This window comes from Chrysemys picta, chromosome 3, assembly GCF_011386835.1.
Source record: "Chrysemys picta bellii isolate R12L10 chromosome 3, ASM1138683v2, whole genome shotgun sequence".
Taxonomy (NCBI): Eukaryota; Metazoa; Chordata; order Testudines; family Emydidae; genus Chrysemys; species Chrysemys picta.
The window spans coordinates 200,789,825-200,810,425 of NC_088793.1; the positions used below are offsets into that span (position 1 = coordinate 200,789,825).

At 41.3% G+C, this 20,601-nt stretch overlaps 1 protein-coding gene across 2 annotated transcripts in view; it reads left to right on the forward strand.

Annotated features, from left to right (window-relative positions):
• TMX4 (thioredoxin related transmembrane protein 4) overlaps nt 1-20,601 on the forward strand; it is a 57,075-nt gene that overhangs the window by 22,280 nt on the left and 14,194 nt on the right. For both annotated transcript variants that reach the window (XM_005287496.5, XM_042846803.2), the window contains exons 3-6: nt 6,724-6,769; nt 8,426-8,554; nt 9,697-9,742; nt 14,652-14,753. In XM_005287496.5, coding sequence (XP_005287553.3) covers nt 6,724-6,769; nt 8,426-8,554; nt 9,697-9,742; nt 14,652-14,753 — 323 coding nt within the window. The remainder of the gene's footprint in view (nt 1-6,723; nt 6,770-8,425; nt 8,555-9,696; nt 9,743-14,651; nt 14,754-20,601) is intronic.

The window sequence follows — 20,601 nt, forward strand, 5'->3', positions numbered from 1 at the left end:
CAAAAAAGCTAACAATGTTAGGAACCATTAGGAAAGGGATAGATAATAAGAGAGTAATTACAATAATGACAGTATATTAATCCATGATATGTCCACAGCTTGAATATCGTGTGTAGGCCTGATTGCCCCATCTCTAAAAACGTCCATTAGAAATGAAAAAGGTACACAAAAGGGCAACAAAAATGATTAAGGGTATGGAACAGCTTCCATATGAGGAGAGACAAAGACTGGGACTGTTCATCAGAAGAGCGATGACTAAGAAGGGATATGGTAGAGGTCTATAAAATCATGAATGGTGGGGAGAAAGTGACTAAGTAAGTGTTGTTTACCCCGTCATATAACGCAAGAACCCAGGGACACCCAATGAAATTTGATAAGCATCAGGTTTAAAACAAACAAAAGGAAGTACTTCTTCATACAATGCATGGTCAATCTATGGAACTCATTGCTAGGAGATGTTATGCAGGCCAAATGTGTATCTGTGTTAAAAAAAAATTAGCTAAATTCATGGAGGATAGGTCCATCAAGGGTTATTAGCCAGCATGGTCAGGGATGCAACCCCATGCTCTGGGTGACGCTAAGCCCCTGACTATCAGAAGCTGGGATTGGACAACAGGGATGGATTACTTAAGATTTCCCTTTTCTTTTCATTCCCTTTGAATTATCTGGCATTGGCCACTGTCAAAAGACAGGATACTGGGATAGATGGACCATCTGTCTGACCCAGTGTGGCTGTTCTTTTGTTCTAGAAATTTATACTACTATAATGGGAACTGTTAGTATGCAGATATAATGAAAATGGTGGTGTAGAATAATTTGACATATCCGTGCTTTACTTTATTGTTAGGACTTTGAAAAATCTTTTCTCTAGATCAAATAAAATCCCGTAGCACTAGATTATAAAATTAGATTATAATCTAAAATGATAAAACAGAATATCTGGCAACTGATGTGAAAAAGTTAATATCTGTTTAAACATCAGTTATATTTAAGAAAAAAATGGAATTGCTAAGCATGAAGGAGAGTTATAAGTTCCTTTGATGATGATGATGATAATAGAAACACCAGGAGTTAAGTACTGCTAGGTAGAAATTTCCAAGTAATCTAATGCAACTTGGTAAATCAAAAAAAGTTCAGTGACTCCAGAAAGTGAATTTCCATTTCATTTTCCATTTCAGTGATTATATTTTTAAAGGTTCTGATGTGCTACAGGTTGAATTAGATCCCTCGATAACAAGTAATACATAGTTTTACATCTCACATTGTTTCCTCCTTATTTAATCTAATTGCTTTTCCCTCCTTTGTTCCTCTCCCACTTCTTCTTTTTTCTTTTTTTGGTCTTGCATTAGAGGTGAAATAAGCAGCAGGTTCTTAATTCAGTGCCGTGTCTTGCTGATTAATATGAGATTATTCTGATTCCCTCTTACCCAAAAAGCCCTTCAAAATTGTTGCAGTATTTGAATTTTCACTTCTAGTTGACCCATTTAGCATCTCATTTTTAACACAGATTTTGGTCTAGGGTAATGCAAGAGCCACAGAATCCTTATTTTAAGCATCATTTAACAAGACCTAAAAACCCCCCAAAACATATTTTTCAAATCCAAAGTTTTTAAAATCCAAAGGGGAGGGATAGCTCAGTGGTTTGAGCATTGGCCTGCTAAACCCAGGGGGCCACTTAGGGATCTGGGACAAATTCAGTACTTGGTCCTGCTAGTGAAGGCAGGGGGCTGGACTCGATGACCTTTCGGGGTCCCTTCCAGTTCAATGAGAGAGGTATATCTCCACATATTATATATTATTATTATAAAGTGCTGGCTAAGAATAAACAAAGCAAAATGCTTCTCCAAATACTTCCTTTGCCAAGATCAGGGAGTTGTGGGGATGCAGAGGTTTGATCCTTAAGCCTGGGGGATATACAAGTGAGTTGGCGTTTACACATAAGGCCCTGTACCTTCTGATTGGCATTTAGGGCCCCTTGCTACTGTCTCTGGCTTCCTGCCAGGCTGCCTTGTAGCAAAATTTTATAGACCTGTGTCAAGTTGCATGCCTGAATTAATGAGTGATAGTGAAGTTTAGAGATAGCAGAATCAGTAATTTCTTCTTGAAGTATTCATCCACGTGAATACCACTCTAGAAGCACATGTGCCTGACGTGCACAAGATCTGAATCTTTGAATGACTAGACATCTCTGTTGGGCTTTGTCTGTGCTTACTCTCCTCCACTTGAGGGCATAAAGGGCAGAGTGGCCACAAGTCCCTTGGTTCCCTCTTACTGCCCATAGCTGAATTTTTCCTTTCTCTTGCAATGTCTTCACCTAGTTAGTTAATTTCTGAACAAAATTCCTCCTTTAAAAAAAAAATAATAATTTCTCCATGGTACTTTTTGCCACTATCATAATCCTAAAATAGCAAATTTGAAGCCTTCGGGCTTCAAACCTGTGTTCCTCTTGCAACAAAACCATTGCCCTCACAGACTGTCGAAACCAATACCTTTCTTTGTCTTGGTGAGAGCCATGTACCAGGCTGCTGCTCGGTTTGCTGATCTTTTCAGCCAAAACAAGAAAAGCCTGGAACACTCAGTACGTTTTTCAGTAGTTGAAGAGAGGCACCTCAGAAATGAAGAATGGACATCAATTTCCAATATGGGACTAGTCACTTCTAAATCCCAATCTGCTGGTGCCCCTGTTAGCCAGTATGCAACCCCTGTGGTTGATACCCACAAAAGATCTGCCCCAATGCTGTCTGATAAGGATCTGAGACTGCCGAGCCCTCCTGGCCGTATGGGCTAGCACCAAAGACCAGTGGTGCCTCCTGACTAAAACAAAGGAGGTCAGAACATCATTCCTCGTGCCAATCTTCTCATTCCCAAAGAAGCGTAAACCTTTGCTCTCCTCTTGGGATGGAGCATTAAGACCACTCATGTGATGGGACAAGTGACATGGGCTTACCTTCTGGCTCAGACCTTCATGGGGCCTGCACCTGACATGTTGGCAATTGTTGGTATTGGCATAGGCACCGATAATAGCAGCATTAATAGTGCCAGCTGACTTCATGATAGAGGAGGTTGCTACGCTGTGCCTGTTTTATAGAATTCCACTATGCGGGTTCTCTCAGACACAACAGTAAATAACTATGGAGGTGCTTGTTCATCACTCTAATGCCTGGAGGCAATGAAATTATGGACATGCTGCCAACAATCCAGGATAGTTCTAATAGCTCTTCATTTCCCAGGAGCCGGTAAGAATGTAACGGACTTCCGAAGCAGGAAATCCATCAGCAATAACAAATGATCTCTGAAGAGCTCCATCATCTTGCCTGTATTTCACAGATTTATAGATTTTTAAGGCCAAAAGAGACCGTTGTGATAATCTAGTCTGACCTGTGGTGTAACATAAGTCATACAATTTCCCCAAAATAATTCCTAGATCATATATTTTATAAAAACATCCATGGGGAATCTTATTATAGTCTTGTTTGCCACCAAAGAAAATAGTGTCTGGTCTTTTTTGCTTCAGGGGATTCATGAGCCTGGGATCCTTGAAAGATGCCTGTATCATGCTGTGGAATCACAGTATTGTGTGTTTCTCCACTGATCTTTCTGATAACCTGCATGATATGGAGAATCAGACAGGATGAATCTGTACTTATCTTGATAGTGCCATATTGGCAAAGAAAATTCTGGTTGCTAGATCTTAGTCTCCTCCTACTCAGCTTCCAATCGCACTTCCAAACTGTCCAGACAGATCACAGAACTAATATAAAGTACTTCACCTAGAAGCAAAATTGCTACACCTGATAGCCTGGATATTCTCCAGTTGACTGCTACTGAGAGATTCACTGTAAGTCCGAGAAATCCTTCTGCCAAGCAGAAAGCTATTTACAATGATAATGTACTCTGAGTGGAAAAGATTTTCAATTTGGGTAGCCCAGCACAACCGTGATACATTGGAGGCTCCCAGACCTAAAATCCTTGATTTGTATTCTACATTTGAAACACTCTGGACTTTTATTTAGCTCCATTCAGGTCCACCTTGCAGCTATTTATTCATGCCATCCTATCCAGTCATATTCTGTCTTCTCTCACCCCAGATTTCTAAGGGTTTCTAAAGCTTTCATACTTACCCACCAAAGAGCCCCCTCAAATGTAGGATCTTAATATTGTCCTTACAAGCATCATGGAATCTCTTTTTGAATTTCTCGTGAATGCTGTTTACACCCAACTTACTCTTTAGATGGTCTTTTTTATTGTTGTTACATCAGCCAGAAGGTAAACTTCAAGCACTCTTGGCTGATGATCCTCACACAACATTCCACAGAGATAAGGAGATGTTGAGATCCCCTCTAAAATATTATTCCCCAAATGGTCAGATTTCCATTTAAAACAGTCTGTTGATCTCCCTGATTTCATTCAAAAACACCATTCCTCTCCAGGGGAAACAAAACCTCACACTTTGGATCTTTTTCAGAGCCTGGTTATAATATTTTGATAGAACAAAGTCCTTTAGGTAAGCTCCCTGTATTTGTTGCCAAAAGTAGTGCTTCTAAGGGGCAGGCCACTTCTTTCTAGAGAGTATCAAACTGGATTACCCAGTGTATCTATCACATGGCGTGAATGCTTCTTCCTCTGACCTTGGCTACACTGGCAATTCACAGCGCTGCACTTGCTGCGCTCAGGGGTGTGAAAAAACACTCCTCCCCCCTGAGTGCAGCGAGTGCAGCGCTGTAAAGCGCTAGTGTAATCAGCGCCTGCAGCGCTGCACGCTCTCTCACAGTGTTGAAAGCTATTCCCCTCGGCGAGGTGAAGTACTTGCAGTGCTGCGAGAGAGCTCTCGCAGCGTTGGCAGCGCGACTACACTCACGCTTCACAGTGCTGCCCCGGCAGTGCTGTGAATCCGCGAGTGTAGCCAAGGCCTAAGCGTCAAAGCTCATTCCACTAAACCACAGTTTCTCCTCTGCATGCTTTAGAAACATCCCCATATCAGAGATCTGCAAGATAGCCACTTTGTTTAAACACTATGTCCTTGACTTCACTGCAAGATCAGGTGCCAGATTTGGTAGGACAGTGTTAAAATCACTTTATTTACTGGCAGTTAGGATTGCACAATTCCACCTTCCATAACGGCATTGCTCATCAGTCACCAGGAGAGCGGGATCTCCGTAGATGCATATTAAGAACAAACTGTTCTTCTTGGAGTGATGGTTCGCATGCATATTCCACACATGGGATACACATGTGTGCCATGTGCCTGAGTCCAGAATTTTTTTTGCAAGCCGTGTCCATTGGCACGCATGTATGCTGTAGCTCTCCTTGTGCTCTGAACCGAGGGCATAAACGGTGGGGCGGGCTGACACCTGTCCAGTTCCTTCTTACTGCCGCAAGGTCTGAGTTAGAATCTTTGGTGTCCTCAGCACCTTTTTTAGTGCATCATAGCTGTAACGTATTGCATATAGTTAGTTTTTTAATAATTTTAGTAGCTTTAGTAGTCTTTATAGTATAGTCCAGCATAGTATAGTGAGATAGCTTTCCCCCATTTCTTCCCCGCCCCGGGGCTTTTTCTCCCCAAGACATCTGGGATTATGCCCAGGGTCCCGGAGTTCAAAAGCTGTGTCTTATGCTCTCACTCCTTTTTGGGAAGCGATGAACATCAATGCTGCCTCTATTGCTTGGGTGAGGCTAATGTTTTTGCCAGCTGCAGCATCTGCCCTCCCTCCACCCCTTCCCCAGAACTCATGAGGGTTGGGAACTGAGACTCATCTTTGAGAAGGTAACAAAAAAAGTCTTATTTTGTCCCCACCCCAGATTCATACCTAAAATAGTTTCCGAGTTTCATATGAGTCACCTTTCATCTACTTATCATTATTTTTTTCCTACACCACATGCCTCATATGAGGAGAGATGGCTGCATTCTCTTGATAAACTGGCTTTGGCCTTTTATCTGCAAAGAACAAAGGATATTAGAAAGATGCCTAAAGTATTTATTTCCATAGCTGAGTAATCAAGCTGTATCGGCTCAGAGACTTTCGAAATGGATTTTGGATTGTATTGCTCTTTGTTACCAACTAGCTTGTGTTCCTCCTCCCGAGTGGGTGGGTACATGTTGGGTACAGATAGGGACTACACATCTCTAAGAATCTTGTTACAAGTAAGTAACCTCCATTTACTTAAGTTCTAGTAACTAGTAACCTTTAGATGTTGTCATCTGCCGGATCCCCCACCCACCCTCTCTCTGCTTTTTTTGGAGTGTTCGTTAACTGTGATTCTGAACTAGCAAGTAAACTGAGGGATAGTTGCAACCACTCTGCACTTTATGCCCTCAGATAGGGATGGGGAGGGGGCAAGCACATGAATGTCGCCGGCACAGCTCAACAGATGCTGCTATTCAAAGATTCTGATCTTACATGCCCACATCTAGAGTGGTTTCCACACAGACAAAACTTCTCAAAGAATCAGTTACCATAAGGTAAGTAACAGTTTTTCATAATTTTTTTGCTATTATGCTAGACAATATTTTATACTGAATAGCGTTGTCATGGATTTACTGCGGTATTCTCTAGAACAAAACAACTAAACATTTTATTAGAGATGTGATAACCCCATTCATGTTCATATTTTGTTCTGAGAAGACAAATGTTTATAGGTATCTTTAGAAAATCAAAATAGAAATTTATTTTTCAGAAGTTGAGCTGAACAAATGTGATTTGTATTTTTTTTTCTCTCTACCAGGTTTGAGTGGCCGTTTTTTTGTCACCACACTGCCTACTATTTACCAGTAAGTCTGTATCATACAGGAATCAAAGCTGTCGGTTTCCATACCGATGAAGCATCATGCAGAGCCTGTGAACAGATGCAAATTAAAATGATTCCTCACATACTGTTGTTGATAGCCACCACCTGTGGAACATAATTCTGGCATAGCGTATGTTATGTAACATAATTCGCCTCACCTTCCCCAGAGCATTAGCTGTTGCAGTGGCTAAGAACAAGACTTGCAGTTTATTTTCCTTCTCTGCTAAGGTTGTTGGAGGGTGTGGGATGAATGGATATTGCTATAAGTAGTCCTGTGTCTGTCTGTTTTGTGTTTTAATCTATGGGATAAGCATCCAGAACCCTGGATAGCTGCTATAGTTGGTTTTTTGTTTGTTTGTTTTTTTAATTAAAGAAATACATTTTAGAGCTTAAAGTATCTTTTTAAAAGTTTTTTTTTTGTTCCAAGACAAAATAGCTTTGCTCTGCATATGTAATTCAGATTAATATAATTTAAATAAGCTATTTCCTAATCTAAAGACAATTTTAATTGCATTTTTACCAATTAATGCTATAGTGTAGTTTAAATTTGCACAAAGATTTTCCTCTGTTCTCACTTGCTCGTGGTTTTCCTAGAAATTTTCATTTTGAGTTGAGATTTACTGTGACCATATCATCCCAAAGTGAGAATTTTCTTGGAAATTTATGTAATCGTGAAGTCTGAAGGGAATTATTTGAGCAGGAAAAATACGAATGTTAATATAACATTAAGGTTGCAAATATAAACATATCAGGAGACTGAAGTCTGAGTTTTCATCTCAACAATAACTTGCACTGCATATATGTAGTACTGGATTTTTTATTACTAGATTTTTTTTAAATGTATGGAACTTAAAAATAACTCTATCTAATGTGTGCACATACTGTGTGTGTGTGCGCGCGCGCGCATTCCAAATTCTGCTTGCAACTTTGGTCTTAAACTGGTATAATTGAAAGCAGAATGGGGGTATGAATAGACAAAGAGAACACTCTAATTCTCTGATATGTAATTCAAGCTTTGGGCTAAAACTTTTGTTTGTGATAACACAGGTAAATTCCTCACCTGAGGTTGTTTCCAAGAAAAATAGTGTCTGTAAATGCCTTGTTTATGCATAACATAATTAAAAACATTCAGGGAAGAGATTGTAAGGAGTACACCCCCCCATCCTTCCGCTCCATTATGTTGTAAGAATCCTTCAGATAAATGCACATAAATAATATGTCACACAGTTAGGTCTATTACAATAAACTAATTTTAAAAAATAAAAAAGCTAAAGGCTATTTTAGAGGAGCCTGAGGAAGTCAGGTGCCTGAATTCTATTGAATTTGAATGAGATTTGGAATCCCAACTTTTTTAGGTTTCTCAGAAAATCGCTGCCATAATGGTGTCTATATGTGGGTATAGTTCTTTGTTTATATGTTTAATCCCTCAGGATTGTTTAGTTTGTAAGTCTTCATGAAGTGAAGTATTCATAATTTTTTTGGAACCCTAATTTACCGTCGAGGTTCTCTTTGTTGGAGTGCAGGTCAAGCTTCATAAGTGCACCAATACCTCTTATAATGGGTAATTCATTTTGGCTGCAGAGGCAGTTTCTTATAATAAGGGGCATTATTGTAATTACCATGTGTCTGTGCTCCTCAGTGCGAAGGATGGAGTATTTCGCAGATATCGTGGCTCAAGGACGTCCGAAGACCTTCGAGGCTATATCCTAGAGAGAAAATGGGAAGCTGTCGAGCCCGTAGCTGGATGGAAATCCCCATCTTCTATCATGTAACTAGAGTATACTTTTAACTTAAAAATAAATGTTTTTGATGTCACTAATAAAAAGTGCTAGACTGATACCATTAAAGACTGAAGTCCTTGTCCACTGGACAAGCATAGCATAGGTGTTGGCAATCTAAGCTTCTGCAAGCTACCCTGCTATGGTGCCTCAGCCCTGACCCCTTGGTGTGCGAGCAGTTTATTTTCCATGCCTATTCAGTCCTTGACAGCTTTAAGATTTGTACATTTTAAATACAGAGAGTTCTTTGAAGGTGAAAAGCATAACTGGTCAGCATTATTAACAACAGGAATGGCAGTTTTTATGTCCATTGAGTACTGGGATGAAACAGTTTTGTTATGCAGGTCTGCCATGTAATGACTTCTGGTCACATGTGCCATTTGGACTCACTAAAAATCCCTATAGTTAAGTGACTAGCAAATACATTTTGTGCAGTTTTCCTTTCTTTGTTGCTGAATGGTAGGAGATAAAACGTAGTGCTAGAATAAGGTATTTTCCTGTAACCTGCTGCCTTTACATAGAGTTTGCATTAAGGGAAAACCACACTTTTACCGTTCGAGATGGTGATAAAACAATGAATCAGAGATTTGTATTGGACCCCTTTTTTACCTTAGCATAAGAGAGTCCTTTAGTCATCATGAGTGAAATTCACGTGAGGTGTAGAGAGCCCCAGCATAAGCCCTATTGCGCTGCTTAAGAGCTGGGAAGGCTATAGGAATTCTACAAGTATAAGGAGCCTCTCCTACTCCAAATAGGCTAGTGTATCTTTGAGGCTGGGCTGGTGAAGAACCACCGGATCCATGACTGTGCCCTGCATGGGGTTTATAAAAAGGCAGTAGTGGCTGTTCTGGCCTATTGAATGAATGTGGACAACTGTGTCTGTTTGAATTTCTTCTCCCAAGCCTCTACTTAGTGCCCTCTACAAAGCTTGGCTTAACTCAGGCTAAGTGCAGGAGGGGTGACTTTCACCCTATGTTCACTAATGGGCGATATAAATTTCTGTTTGAAGGTGTGAACGGCTGGATGTGATGGATTTTGGAAATTGTACATCCATCTCTTCCATCAGTTTTCATTCAATTTGTCATGCATCAAACTCTTAATCTTATCTAGAGTGTGTCCCTTTCTTTCTTAGGATGCATGGAATGGCAGGACTTTTTCATTTCTCTGGATGGATCAGAGTAAGTAACACTAACCACTATTACAGCGTTAAAGATCTGAGGAAAAAGTATGTCAAACAATGTTTAAACAAATATTTATCAGCCTTATATATAACTTACATTTTTCTTATTGTGTCTGGCTATGCCCTTGATGTATTTCTGTGTCCTTCTAACTGAAGGCAGAAATCGTGCCCGGCTAATGAATTGTTTGCCAAAAATGACATTTTAAGGTTATAGATAAGATTATGATCAATGCCAAAGGTACTCTCTGTTCAGTGCTATCTTAATATTGGTTAGCAGCTCTAATAAAATGAGCCAGCCTAAAATTAATTCTGTACTGGTACAGGGAGTCGTTATAGTCGGATTACTACCATATTGCAGAATATATTTTGCATTCACAGTGGAGCTAGGATGCCATCACATTCTCTGGATCAGTGGTTCCCAAACTTGTTCCGCCGCTTGTTGAGGGAAAGCCCCTGGCGGGCCGGGCCGGTTTGTTTACCTGCTGCATCCCCAAGTTGGCCAATCGCGGCTCCCAGTGGCCGTGGTTCGCTGCTCCAGGCCAATGGGAGCTGCAGGAAGCGGCGCAGGCCGAGGGATGTACTGGCCACCGCTTCCAGCAGCTCCCATTGGCCTGGAGCAGCGAACCACGGCCACTGGGAGCCGCGATTGGCCAACCTGGGGATGCAGCAGGTAAACAAACCGGCCCGGCCCGCCAGGGGCTTTCCCTCAACAAGCGGCGGAACAAGTTTGGGAACCACTGCTCTAGATGATTCTCTTTATTTATATTTTAGGCATGGATAGGTGAGATTCTGTGGCCTGCAGTGTTCAGGAGATCAGACTAGATGATCATGATAGTCTCTTCTAACCTTAAAGTTTGAGTCTGAGACTGCTTTGTCTTTGGAAGGTCTTGTGTTGGCCCTCTGCACCATGGCCAGAAAGAATTACTTTATACGTGAGCTTATTTTAGTGTCATATTTTTCTCTAATCATACAAAGCTGGGAGTATCACTTTCATATAACCCAAGTTGAACCCAAGTTCAAATTTAGAATTTCTTGTCCTTTTTTCTGTTGTAACTTGTAGCCTTTTTTATAACCATTTAAACTTATCCCATTATTACTAACCTATTTCAAACTCTCTGGCTGTCACAAACTGTGTATTCTCCATTTCTGTAATGCCCTTATTAAAATAAGGTGGTCAGAAGTAAGCGCAACATTCTAAATGTAGCCTCAGTAATTTTTATGTTGCTAGAATAATTCCCTTTTATTTGTCAGAATAAGCATTTTAAACATTCCCGAATTGTACTGTCTTTCACAAGGGTATCACACATTCTGTCCCCTTAATCCATCAGCTGCTGTGTACTTCTAGTATTTGACCTGTTGTGGATATAGTGGCCTTTTGCTGCTTTGTCCCTCAGTTCATTGCCTTAGATTTGTTTATATTGAATACACAGTTTATCTGTCAAGTGCTCCTAGTCTGTCAGTCATTCTCAGGAGGGTTGTGTTTTCTTTATTGGATTCCAACCCTTATTAATATTTCAGCAGTACATTCTATAAATCTACTTCATATGCCTGTCTTGCATTCTTATTTATACAGGTAAAAAACCTTGAAAAAGAAAATAGAAATGAATTTGGAATTACAGTAGTGACACTGTTGTTAATGTTGGAAATAGTTTTCTAGTATATGCCTATCTTAGACTTCCATCTTTCTAGGGTCATTAAAAACAAATGTTTTCCACCTAGAATTTCTCATGCGTGGTGTCTAGCCAGAGAAATGTTTTTCTTAAGATTACGTTACTTAAATCTGACTTCTTATAGGTGCAGATTTGAATAATGAGATTCTTCACTTCTGGAGAAGTCTTAACATTTATTTTTGGAATATCTCCTCTGAACTGATTTAGTTTAGAAACTTTGAATGTGTCCTCAGTTGTCCTCCATTCAGAGGAGTACCTTTAAGGAACTGTGTGGTTCATTTTAATTATTCACTATAGGCCAAATTCCCTGAATGAAGTTTCAATATAAAAGTTGTAGAATCTGGTCTTATGAAATTTTAAACGTTCAGACATCTTTTTAATCTAGGATAGTGTAGTATGGGGCTACGTTTTAAGGCTGTTCGGAAGCAGCAACCCTGAAGAAGGCAGCTGCCTGCTGGAGTGAAAGGTTTTATGAGGTCACATGACATCTCTAATTTGTAATCTGCAATGGTTGCTGTTTGGCTTCTGGGTGGAGATTAAAGTGTGTTTTGACCTAGGAAGCTCTAAATGGTCTGTGACCTATCTGCTTCACAACTGCCAATACTGTCACAACTGCCATTATTGGAGATGTTCAAACTATAGTCTCCTTGATGTAATGGATTGAGCTGTACCAAGGTGTCCTCCATGATGAGAGCCCCAGACCTTCAGATTTCATCCCCTCACCTACGTCCTGGGTCATTCTGAAATGGCCCAAATTCGTTGATGTTCAAGGCATGTCCATCTGTTGGGCCTTTGAGGAGGAGAATTATATATGGATTAGATGTGTAGGGGTAGGATTTAAGGCATTGTGGGAATTTTGTGCTGGATTTGAAGTTTTGAAGACTGGGTTATTTGCAAATTGGTGAAGTTGTTTGGGATATGGGTGATAACTTTTGTAATGCTGAATAATGACAAAGGGTCCAGAGTCTTGGATGGACACCCTTTTATGTCCTAGACAGTGTTTTTTAAAAATAAATTTTTAGGCTTGTTTGAATGTAGTCTTGGAAAATATAAATTAAATGATAGAAAACTGCACAGCTCATTCACAGTCCTTCCCACAGCCATCCCCATACCTCAGCTATGTTCCTAACTCTTCTTTCTGATCAGCCCTTGGATGCCACAGTACCCATTTTTAATTCTTGCTTCTGTCCACTGGCATCTACTTAAATAACTTTAACCACAAAGGGCAGTGGGGTGGAATCTTCACACAACCACATGCTCCCCAGAGGCTCTTCCCCAATAGAGCTACTAGGAGAAATTCTGAGCCCCTGCCATCTCTACCTCCCCACCAATTTGGTAGGTGAGTAAGGAGGTGGCAAACTCTTAAGCCCTGTGCATGGGTGGGAAGGCAGGTGATGGCAGATGGGAATATTGCTTAAAGAGCACCCTTTAGAAGATGGAATGGCAGAATCCAGTGCACAAATACACATACATCGAGCACTCAGAAACACGAGTCTTTCCTCCCTGTGAGTCTAATGCACATGGTATTGTGAACAAACCAGGTTTTTTCTAAAAGGCTGAAGATAACAGAATCCTTGATTTCCCTAAGTCCCATGGTACTTGCTTTCTATTAATCAAGCAAAACTAGGTTGATCAGAGTGCTCTATCAAGCATGCAGATGTAATGAAGTACAGAGCTGCTCATAAGTGTGTCACTAGAGCACAAGCAGTGGGCTTCAGCTTCCTTTGAAGGAGAGGCCACATATACCAGATTAACTTGCGACCCCTAAAGAAGGGAGGCAGAAAAGTGGGCTTCGCAGCAAATTAGAAGAGTGAACTGAAGGGATGGGAGGCTGAACAGCTGAATTCCACGAAGGTAGGTTGAGCTACTCTTTAGTTGTGCCCTGGGATGGAATAGTGAATGGCATAGCTTATTGCTCCTTCTCATTCCTTTCTTAGTTGGTGCAAATCTTTTCTATGCCATTTTACAGGAGGGCACTTTTAAGATTGAGTGGTTAAATGACTTGCACACTGTTGTGCATCAGTGCATTGTAGAAGTTGAATTGGACACTTGGATGGATAACAAGAATATCCAGAGTTTATGGAATATTTTTTTTAAAAAAGAGAGGTTTCAGAAGGAATATAAAACCTTTTATTTCCTGCATTAAAGCCAGTCTAAACTATAAGGGATTAGGAGGAGACTTTCTCTTGAGGACAGTAGATTATCCTACATCTGTGTATTATAAGGTTTCTTGTACCTTCCTCTGAAGTATCTGCTGCCAGCCAGTGTTTGAGACAGGGTAATGACTATGGGTCTGAAGCACTATGGCAGTTCTTATGTTGATTAGAAATTGGGGTAGAAGTCCCCTGAATTGTAAACATCCTTGTGATGCTAATTGCCGCATGACTATGCGCAGATCACATAATGAAGTTTATTTGTTTTCCTAGGGCCCCTAACATTGCTAACACTGATGGATCTGCATGATAGTACTGAGCACAGGGATCCGATCATTAGGATCATCTGAAGCGTTAAAGTTGTTAATATTGTCCTCTTGCTACCTGGTTTCTGAGCAAAAGTAGATGTCACAGGACTGTGTGCTACAAGAGCTAGGGAAGAGAGTGAAAGAGATTCAAGTCAGTAATGTGAAGATCACTATATGTAATTATTTCCTTATGACATGGCTTTCTTTTCTTTAATATAAAGCATTAGGTTTACCCTTAAAAGTGCATGCACAACTTGAGTACATATTTTTGCTCATATTCCCTCTTACAAATGTAGGCCCTGTCTCTGTCCCTTCCAGTATGATGAGTGGCGTGTGGAAATTGCACTGTAAATTAGTCATGGAGCCAATATGAAATTTCAATTCAGGCAGATTTGATGTTGTAGCACTAGTCACTGCAAGTATTACAGGAAGGAAAAATTGTCGTTTCCTTCCTGAAACAGCTTTTACATGTAGAATTATTAAATAAGAAAAACAAATGGTTTGATTTTATCACTATGATTTTATCATATGTCTTCTAAGAATTACAGTATCAGTAGGCTTAAGTATAGTGTGGAAGAGCATGCGGGCAAAGGAGGAAGATTCTTTTAATGTAAATAGTGACTGTTGCATGAAAGGTCTCAATTGGGAATTGAGAAGAACAGTTTACAGAATGGGTGGTGGCTTCAGAATAAATAATTAGCCTTCTTTTCTTACAGCGCAGAGTACTAAGTATATGTAATACAAGCATATTAAATCTGTTTTTTTCCCTCTTGCAGCAAATTCACAGCTACTTCACAGGCACTCTTGGAATTCATGTCTGGGGTTCTTATGCAATCTTCATTTTATCCACCCTGTTGATTGGCCTGATCCTGGGTTTGGTAAGAAAGCATAGTACATTTAATTTTCCTCTTTACAGCCAAATGTGAACTCATTGCTTTAAAAATTATCTAGAGATTTTGCTTTACAGTAATTGCTGAAAAAGAAACAAGAAGGGTATTTTATTTTTAATGAAGGGCCACAAGGTGGCTCTTTTGTAATACTTAAAATTAAATGTTTGTTTTAATGTGTACATAGTATATATAATGGCTAAACTGTCTTCATAGGGCTGCAGAGAAGAAAACATGTCCCATTAATGGCTGTATCTACTGTCACAGTAAGATCTTGATACTAAATAGCATCAAGGTACTTCTGTGACTATTCCTCACCTCTCTGGTGTTGGTAGCAGCTGTTTTGTGGGATACTCTGCAAACTGACCTCACCCCCCGCATCCAAACTTTCTGTATGGGTGGAATAAGAGACACCCTGCCACCAGCCCCTGAACTAGCTCCCTAAATTGGTTGCATTCATGAACAAGATGCTACTGTCCTGTTACCTGGTATGATGAGGTACTAGCTTTAAAGTTTTACAGTAGGTGGGGATCAGACCTTTGCCTACTCAGGCTTGGTCTACCCCATAGAGTTAGGTTGAAGTAAGGCAGTTTACATTGAACTAACTATGTCAGTGTCTACACTACAGCCTGCTCCTGCCAATGTAAGTGCCCTACTACACTGACATAATAACTCCACCTCCACGAGAGGCGTAGGGCTTATGTCGGTATAGTTAGGGCAATGTTGGTGTAGACTCTGGGTTACTTACTGCTGGAGCCATGAAATTGACGAGAAAGGCTGGTAGGTTCCCTGCTGAGAACCCTGGGCCTGGCCCACAGCTCGGGCTGTCACCCTGTGGTGTCTGTGTGGCTCCAACTAGAGCCTGGCTGCCCCCCGGGCTCCCAGCTACCTGCTCCCAGGGGGCTGCTGCCCTGGCTCTCCTCTCCCCGCTGGGAGCCCTGCTGCCCTCCAGGCTCCCAGTGGGCTGCTGGCCCGTGGGGAGCCCTGCTTTCCCCGGCTCTCTGATCCCAGTCGGGCTGCTGCCCGGGCATCCTGCTCCCAGCCCAGCTGCTGGGTGCTGAAAGCCCAGGCTCCCAGCTCCGCAGGGAGTGCTGGTAGGCGTTGTGCTGTGAAATTGAGCCTGCATGGGGCTCATAGCGGGGCTGTCACCCCAGGGTGGATGGGGGGCTCCAGCTGTGAGCCCCGCATGCCTGTCAGCGCCTCACACTGCCCCATTGCAGTCGGTGCAAGTGTTCCTGGTGAGAATGTGCTCCACTGGCAGGAGAAGGGTAGTGTGGACACCACCAGCTGATTGAATTACTGTGGTGGCTGTAGGTCAACCTAAATTAAGTCGACCTCATATGTAGTTCAGCAACTAACCCTTGAAACAGAGACCATTGGTTAAGTACTTCCCAGGAGCCAGTATCTCATAGCAGGCTATGGAGAATGCCTGGTATGACAGCGAAGCTAACATTGCCCTCCTACCATGGTTATAATTGCTTCCTATTACTGTTGATGTATATCTGGAGAACAAAAGTATAAGCACCTGTATTTACACCTATTTAATCAGTCCTTGCTTAGCACTCCCCCCTCCCATTGCTGCATTCACTACACACGTACACACTGCATTCCCATAGGTGGTGCTCTGAGCTAGCTTATTTCCTTCTCTTGTAAGTGAACAGCCAAGTATTTCTCACGTTTTTAAGGATCCTAGTTAAGTTACAGAATGGATGTGAGTTTAAAGTTTACCGCTTACAAATATACTTACCTTTTAAACAAAAATCCTTTAAAATTAGTTCCTCTAGCTGCAATGTTCTGAATTCATTTACCCTGCTGATGGCATCACTAACCTCAGAAAACTCTACTGTAAGCAAAGCTTTCTTAAGGCACATTCCCACTCTGGGTAACAGAGCCCAAACTTCAGCTTGAGCCGAAATGTCTATACAGCTGTTGTTAGCACCATAGTGTGAGACTCGTGAGCCGGAGTCTGTAGACCTGGGCTCTGATACTTGCCACTTCAGCGTTTGTGTGTGTGTGTGCAGTGTAGACATACCCTTCGAGCCCTGCGTCGAGCACTCATTACTCAGACAATGCTCAGTGGAAGATTTGCTTGAATAAGGGGAGTTGAGTGGAGGCCTTGTGTGACCACAGTCAGCAGCAGTAACGTGAGGATCAGAAAGTGGGTTATACTAGTTAAACAAGGAGGCCAGTCTTCAGATAACTAGTTTACATTTTAAAACAAGATTTTTTTTTTTTTTTGAACTCTAGTCTTCCCCACCATATTTTGTCAGCTTCTTTTCCTTAGCCTCTCAAACTTGCAATCTTTGACTTTTCTTTGTCCTTCTCGCCCCTAGGATTTTGCCAAATCAGTCACTTATACATAATCTTCAAAATCCGCTCCTTCCTCTGCATCCATCTTGCTAAAACTCTTGTCCGTGCCTACGTCATCTCTTGCCTAAACTGTTGCAACTTTTTCCATTCCATTCTCCATAGTTCCAGTTCATGCAACACACTTCCTTGCCAGTAGCTCTGATCTTGGTCCTATGTTTGAGTTCCTTCACAGTGCTCCCATCTCATTCGAACGTCTCTTCCTCAGATCCAAGGCTCTTCATGATGGTGCTTTTATGCAGGACTTTGGAGCTGTGCTCCGGGGCCACTCCGGCTCCAGGCAAAAACCTGCAGCTCCGGGCTCCGCCCCAAAGCTCTGCTTTTTTGTGTACCACTGATTTTCTCTCAAGACGTCTCTTTATACTCCGCTTGCCTGGCCAATCCCAATTATATAATTTTAAAATGTATTACATTTTTAAACTAGTCTGCATGTATGTTCTCTTACTGGTTTAAATGTTGCTGTATTGTTCGGCTTTCTCAAAAGCTAAGTGACAGAAGATGCAACAATACTGAATTAGAACAGGATAGATTGTTCACTATTTGAGAGCTGTTTTTTTCCCCTCTACCGTTTTCCTGTTTAGAGGTTTAGTTTATTTCCCAGCTCTCTACTCTGAGAGAGGATGTTATGGGGGTAATCTTAGTTGTCTTGGTTATTTGACAAACCAAAAAAAGATTTGCAAAGAAGTGATAGACATTTTTAATTGTTTTTAGCTCTTTTAATACTGTTTCAAAATGTAATGATCTCATAAATAGCAGTTTATTAAATAATCAAGCTCTTCTTGAGAGCTCGTCGTGTAATCACACACCTCTTCCCTACTTTAAAAAGGAATCACTGATCTTGTGTGTGACCATCTTGCAACACTTGTAGAACCTACAAACACTTTCCTCCCTTCCATTCCTGTTGCAGGTTTAAATATTATCCATTCTAGAGCAGAGCCTTCTTTTGGCTTCAGTAATTATCTTAGGCAAGGATCAGGGCTCATTGGTTAAATCAGGTTAGTTTTTTCTTTGACCTTTTTGTCTTCGTGGATGGAGTAAAAATATTCTTTTAAATTGACTAAAATTAAGTTCACCTGTACCCCGATATAACGCTGTCCTCGGGAGCCAAAAAATCTTACCGCGTTATAGGTGAAACCGCATTGTATCGAACTTGCTTTGATCCGCTGGAGTGCGCAACCGTGCCCCCCTGGAGCACCGCTTTACTGCGTTATATCCAAATTTGTTGTGTTATATCGGGGTAGAGGTGTAGTAGTAAATACCTTCACAGGATGTACCATTATATTGAAAGTTTCCATGTTTACAGGTAAATATTTTGTTCTTTTCCATATCCATCTGATTCAGTTTTTCTGTGGAAAAGATTGTGTATAGTAGGTGGAATGGAGGTATATGTAGCATTGGCGTGCTTGCAATGCCAGTATCTACCCATACTGTTGCTCAAAAACCAGAAACAGTGAAAAATAATCTTATACTAATGATCAGTTATAGTGAAAGCATAAGGCCACTTTGATGCACTCTGTGATGTTATAATTCATTAAATTTCAAGGTTTGACTTTCGGTCTTTTTTGTGGGGGGAGGTAACCTAGATTGAAAGAGGCTTTCTGTAATTTCATTGTGTATGAAGATGTTTGCTTTTAAGAGTGGTTCATAATTTCTGTTTTGATATTTTAGTCTATATTAAAGCTTAATTTCCCACTGTTTCCTCCATGTGTTCCATCCTGGTTTGAGTCCCCCTTGGTGAATCAAAATCAAGCATCTGTGACATTGCAATCTGTTGTCACTAAGCAAAACTGACACCCAAGAGTATTCTGAAATCCCCAGATGGTCTCAGAACTACAGTTGCTGAAAAAAGTACTTACAGTAGAGACTTGTACAACATTGGTAACATACCTGTATGCTGAGGAGCAGATTCTAGAGCCTCTTGTGATAACTGGGTATTCACGTTTATCTTAATTGTGAGCTCAACATAAAAAGTATGTGAAAGTTCATAAGATGTCACAATAACCTATAATGACAACTATTGGTGGGAAAAGGGACAAAAGGGAGACAGACTGAATTAGTCCAAACAAAAAGGCCTAGTGATATAACTCAAGGACTGTGTTAAGATCATGCCTGGAAATGAGAAAATGTAAGACCAGAAATTAATCAAAATCGGTGTGTTGGATTATAAGGCCTAATTGGTGGACAAAAGAATGAGGGGATGGGCTGTTCCACCCACCATTCCCTTTTGGGGTATCTCCTGGGACCCCAGGCCTTTGTCATCCTGATCCTGAGAGATGTCCTGCCCAGACCAAGCCAGAGAGAGGAACCCAGATGACATTGCCACCTCTACTGTCCCCAGCTGAATCCCAAACAACATCTAGGATGAAATGGGATTGGATTTTAACAGTAACAGCTCCAGCTCATCTTAACTAATTTCTTCGCTTTTCTCCAAAAAGACAGTTATTTTACCAACTTTGGTATCATCTAAGGGACTGTCAAACAAGGGTGTTTTTCTTCTAAAAACTCTCTCCAGATAAAGGGAAAGGGAGCGAGGGATGTTGTTAAAATGAAAGTCTTACTTAGTACTTTACATTACATACATAACTGCCTTTCCTTCTTTTCTTTATCTTTAATAAAAAGTTTAAAAGATTTTTAATAGTGTGTTTGCCATGGTATTAAGTAGGCCAAGGTCTCTGTATACCAAACCCTGAACCTTTTTTAACTCTGCTCAGTGTTAGACAGTGACCGGGTTATGTTACACCTTTGGCTCATATATTCCATCTAAATTAATACAAGCCTTTGCAATTCTTCAGCAATGGAAAGAGACCATATAAAACTGCCTTAACTGGACAGCTGAGGATTCACCTGTCCTTCCCAAGATGGTGTAGCCAGCATCATACATACTCACCTCACAGCCCCTGGCATGGGGAGTGTGGCTGGAGTAGGAGGCATGGCTGTAATGTTGTTGTTGTACTCCAGTGACCCACTGGCATAATAAGCTTCGTGCCAAGCCGCATCGGAGCTGTTCTAACTTGTAGCAGGGGCTGAACTAGATCCCTGTCTGGCCTAAGAGATAGTTTAAAGTCACCTCTTGGGCCTTCCCCTTAGGTCCTGAGCACAGATTGCTGGGATTGGGATTGAATAAAGGGCCCTGAGAATTTGATTATAAACAGAGCAGTAATTGTATCGAAGCGGTGTATGTACAGTACAGACCCGTTTACGCGCCAATCTGCTTAACGTGCGGTAGCGCCAGGCCTCCCAGTGCTACCTATTTAACACGTGAGACTCGTTAACACGTGGTACAGGAACATGCTATGTAGCGCTACAGATTTGCTCACTAACTCACTGACATAGAAATTGCGCGGAGTGGAAATGTGTTGTACGTCTTTACCGCCAACGGGGGGGGCGGGGGGGCGGAAGGGGCGGAGCTTTAAGGACAGTCCTCAGCTGCGGCAGTGCTTTAAGGATCCTCAAAACGCTGCTGCGGCAAAGG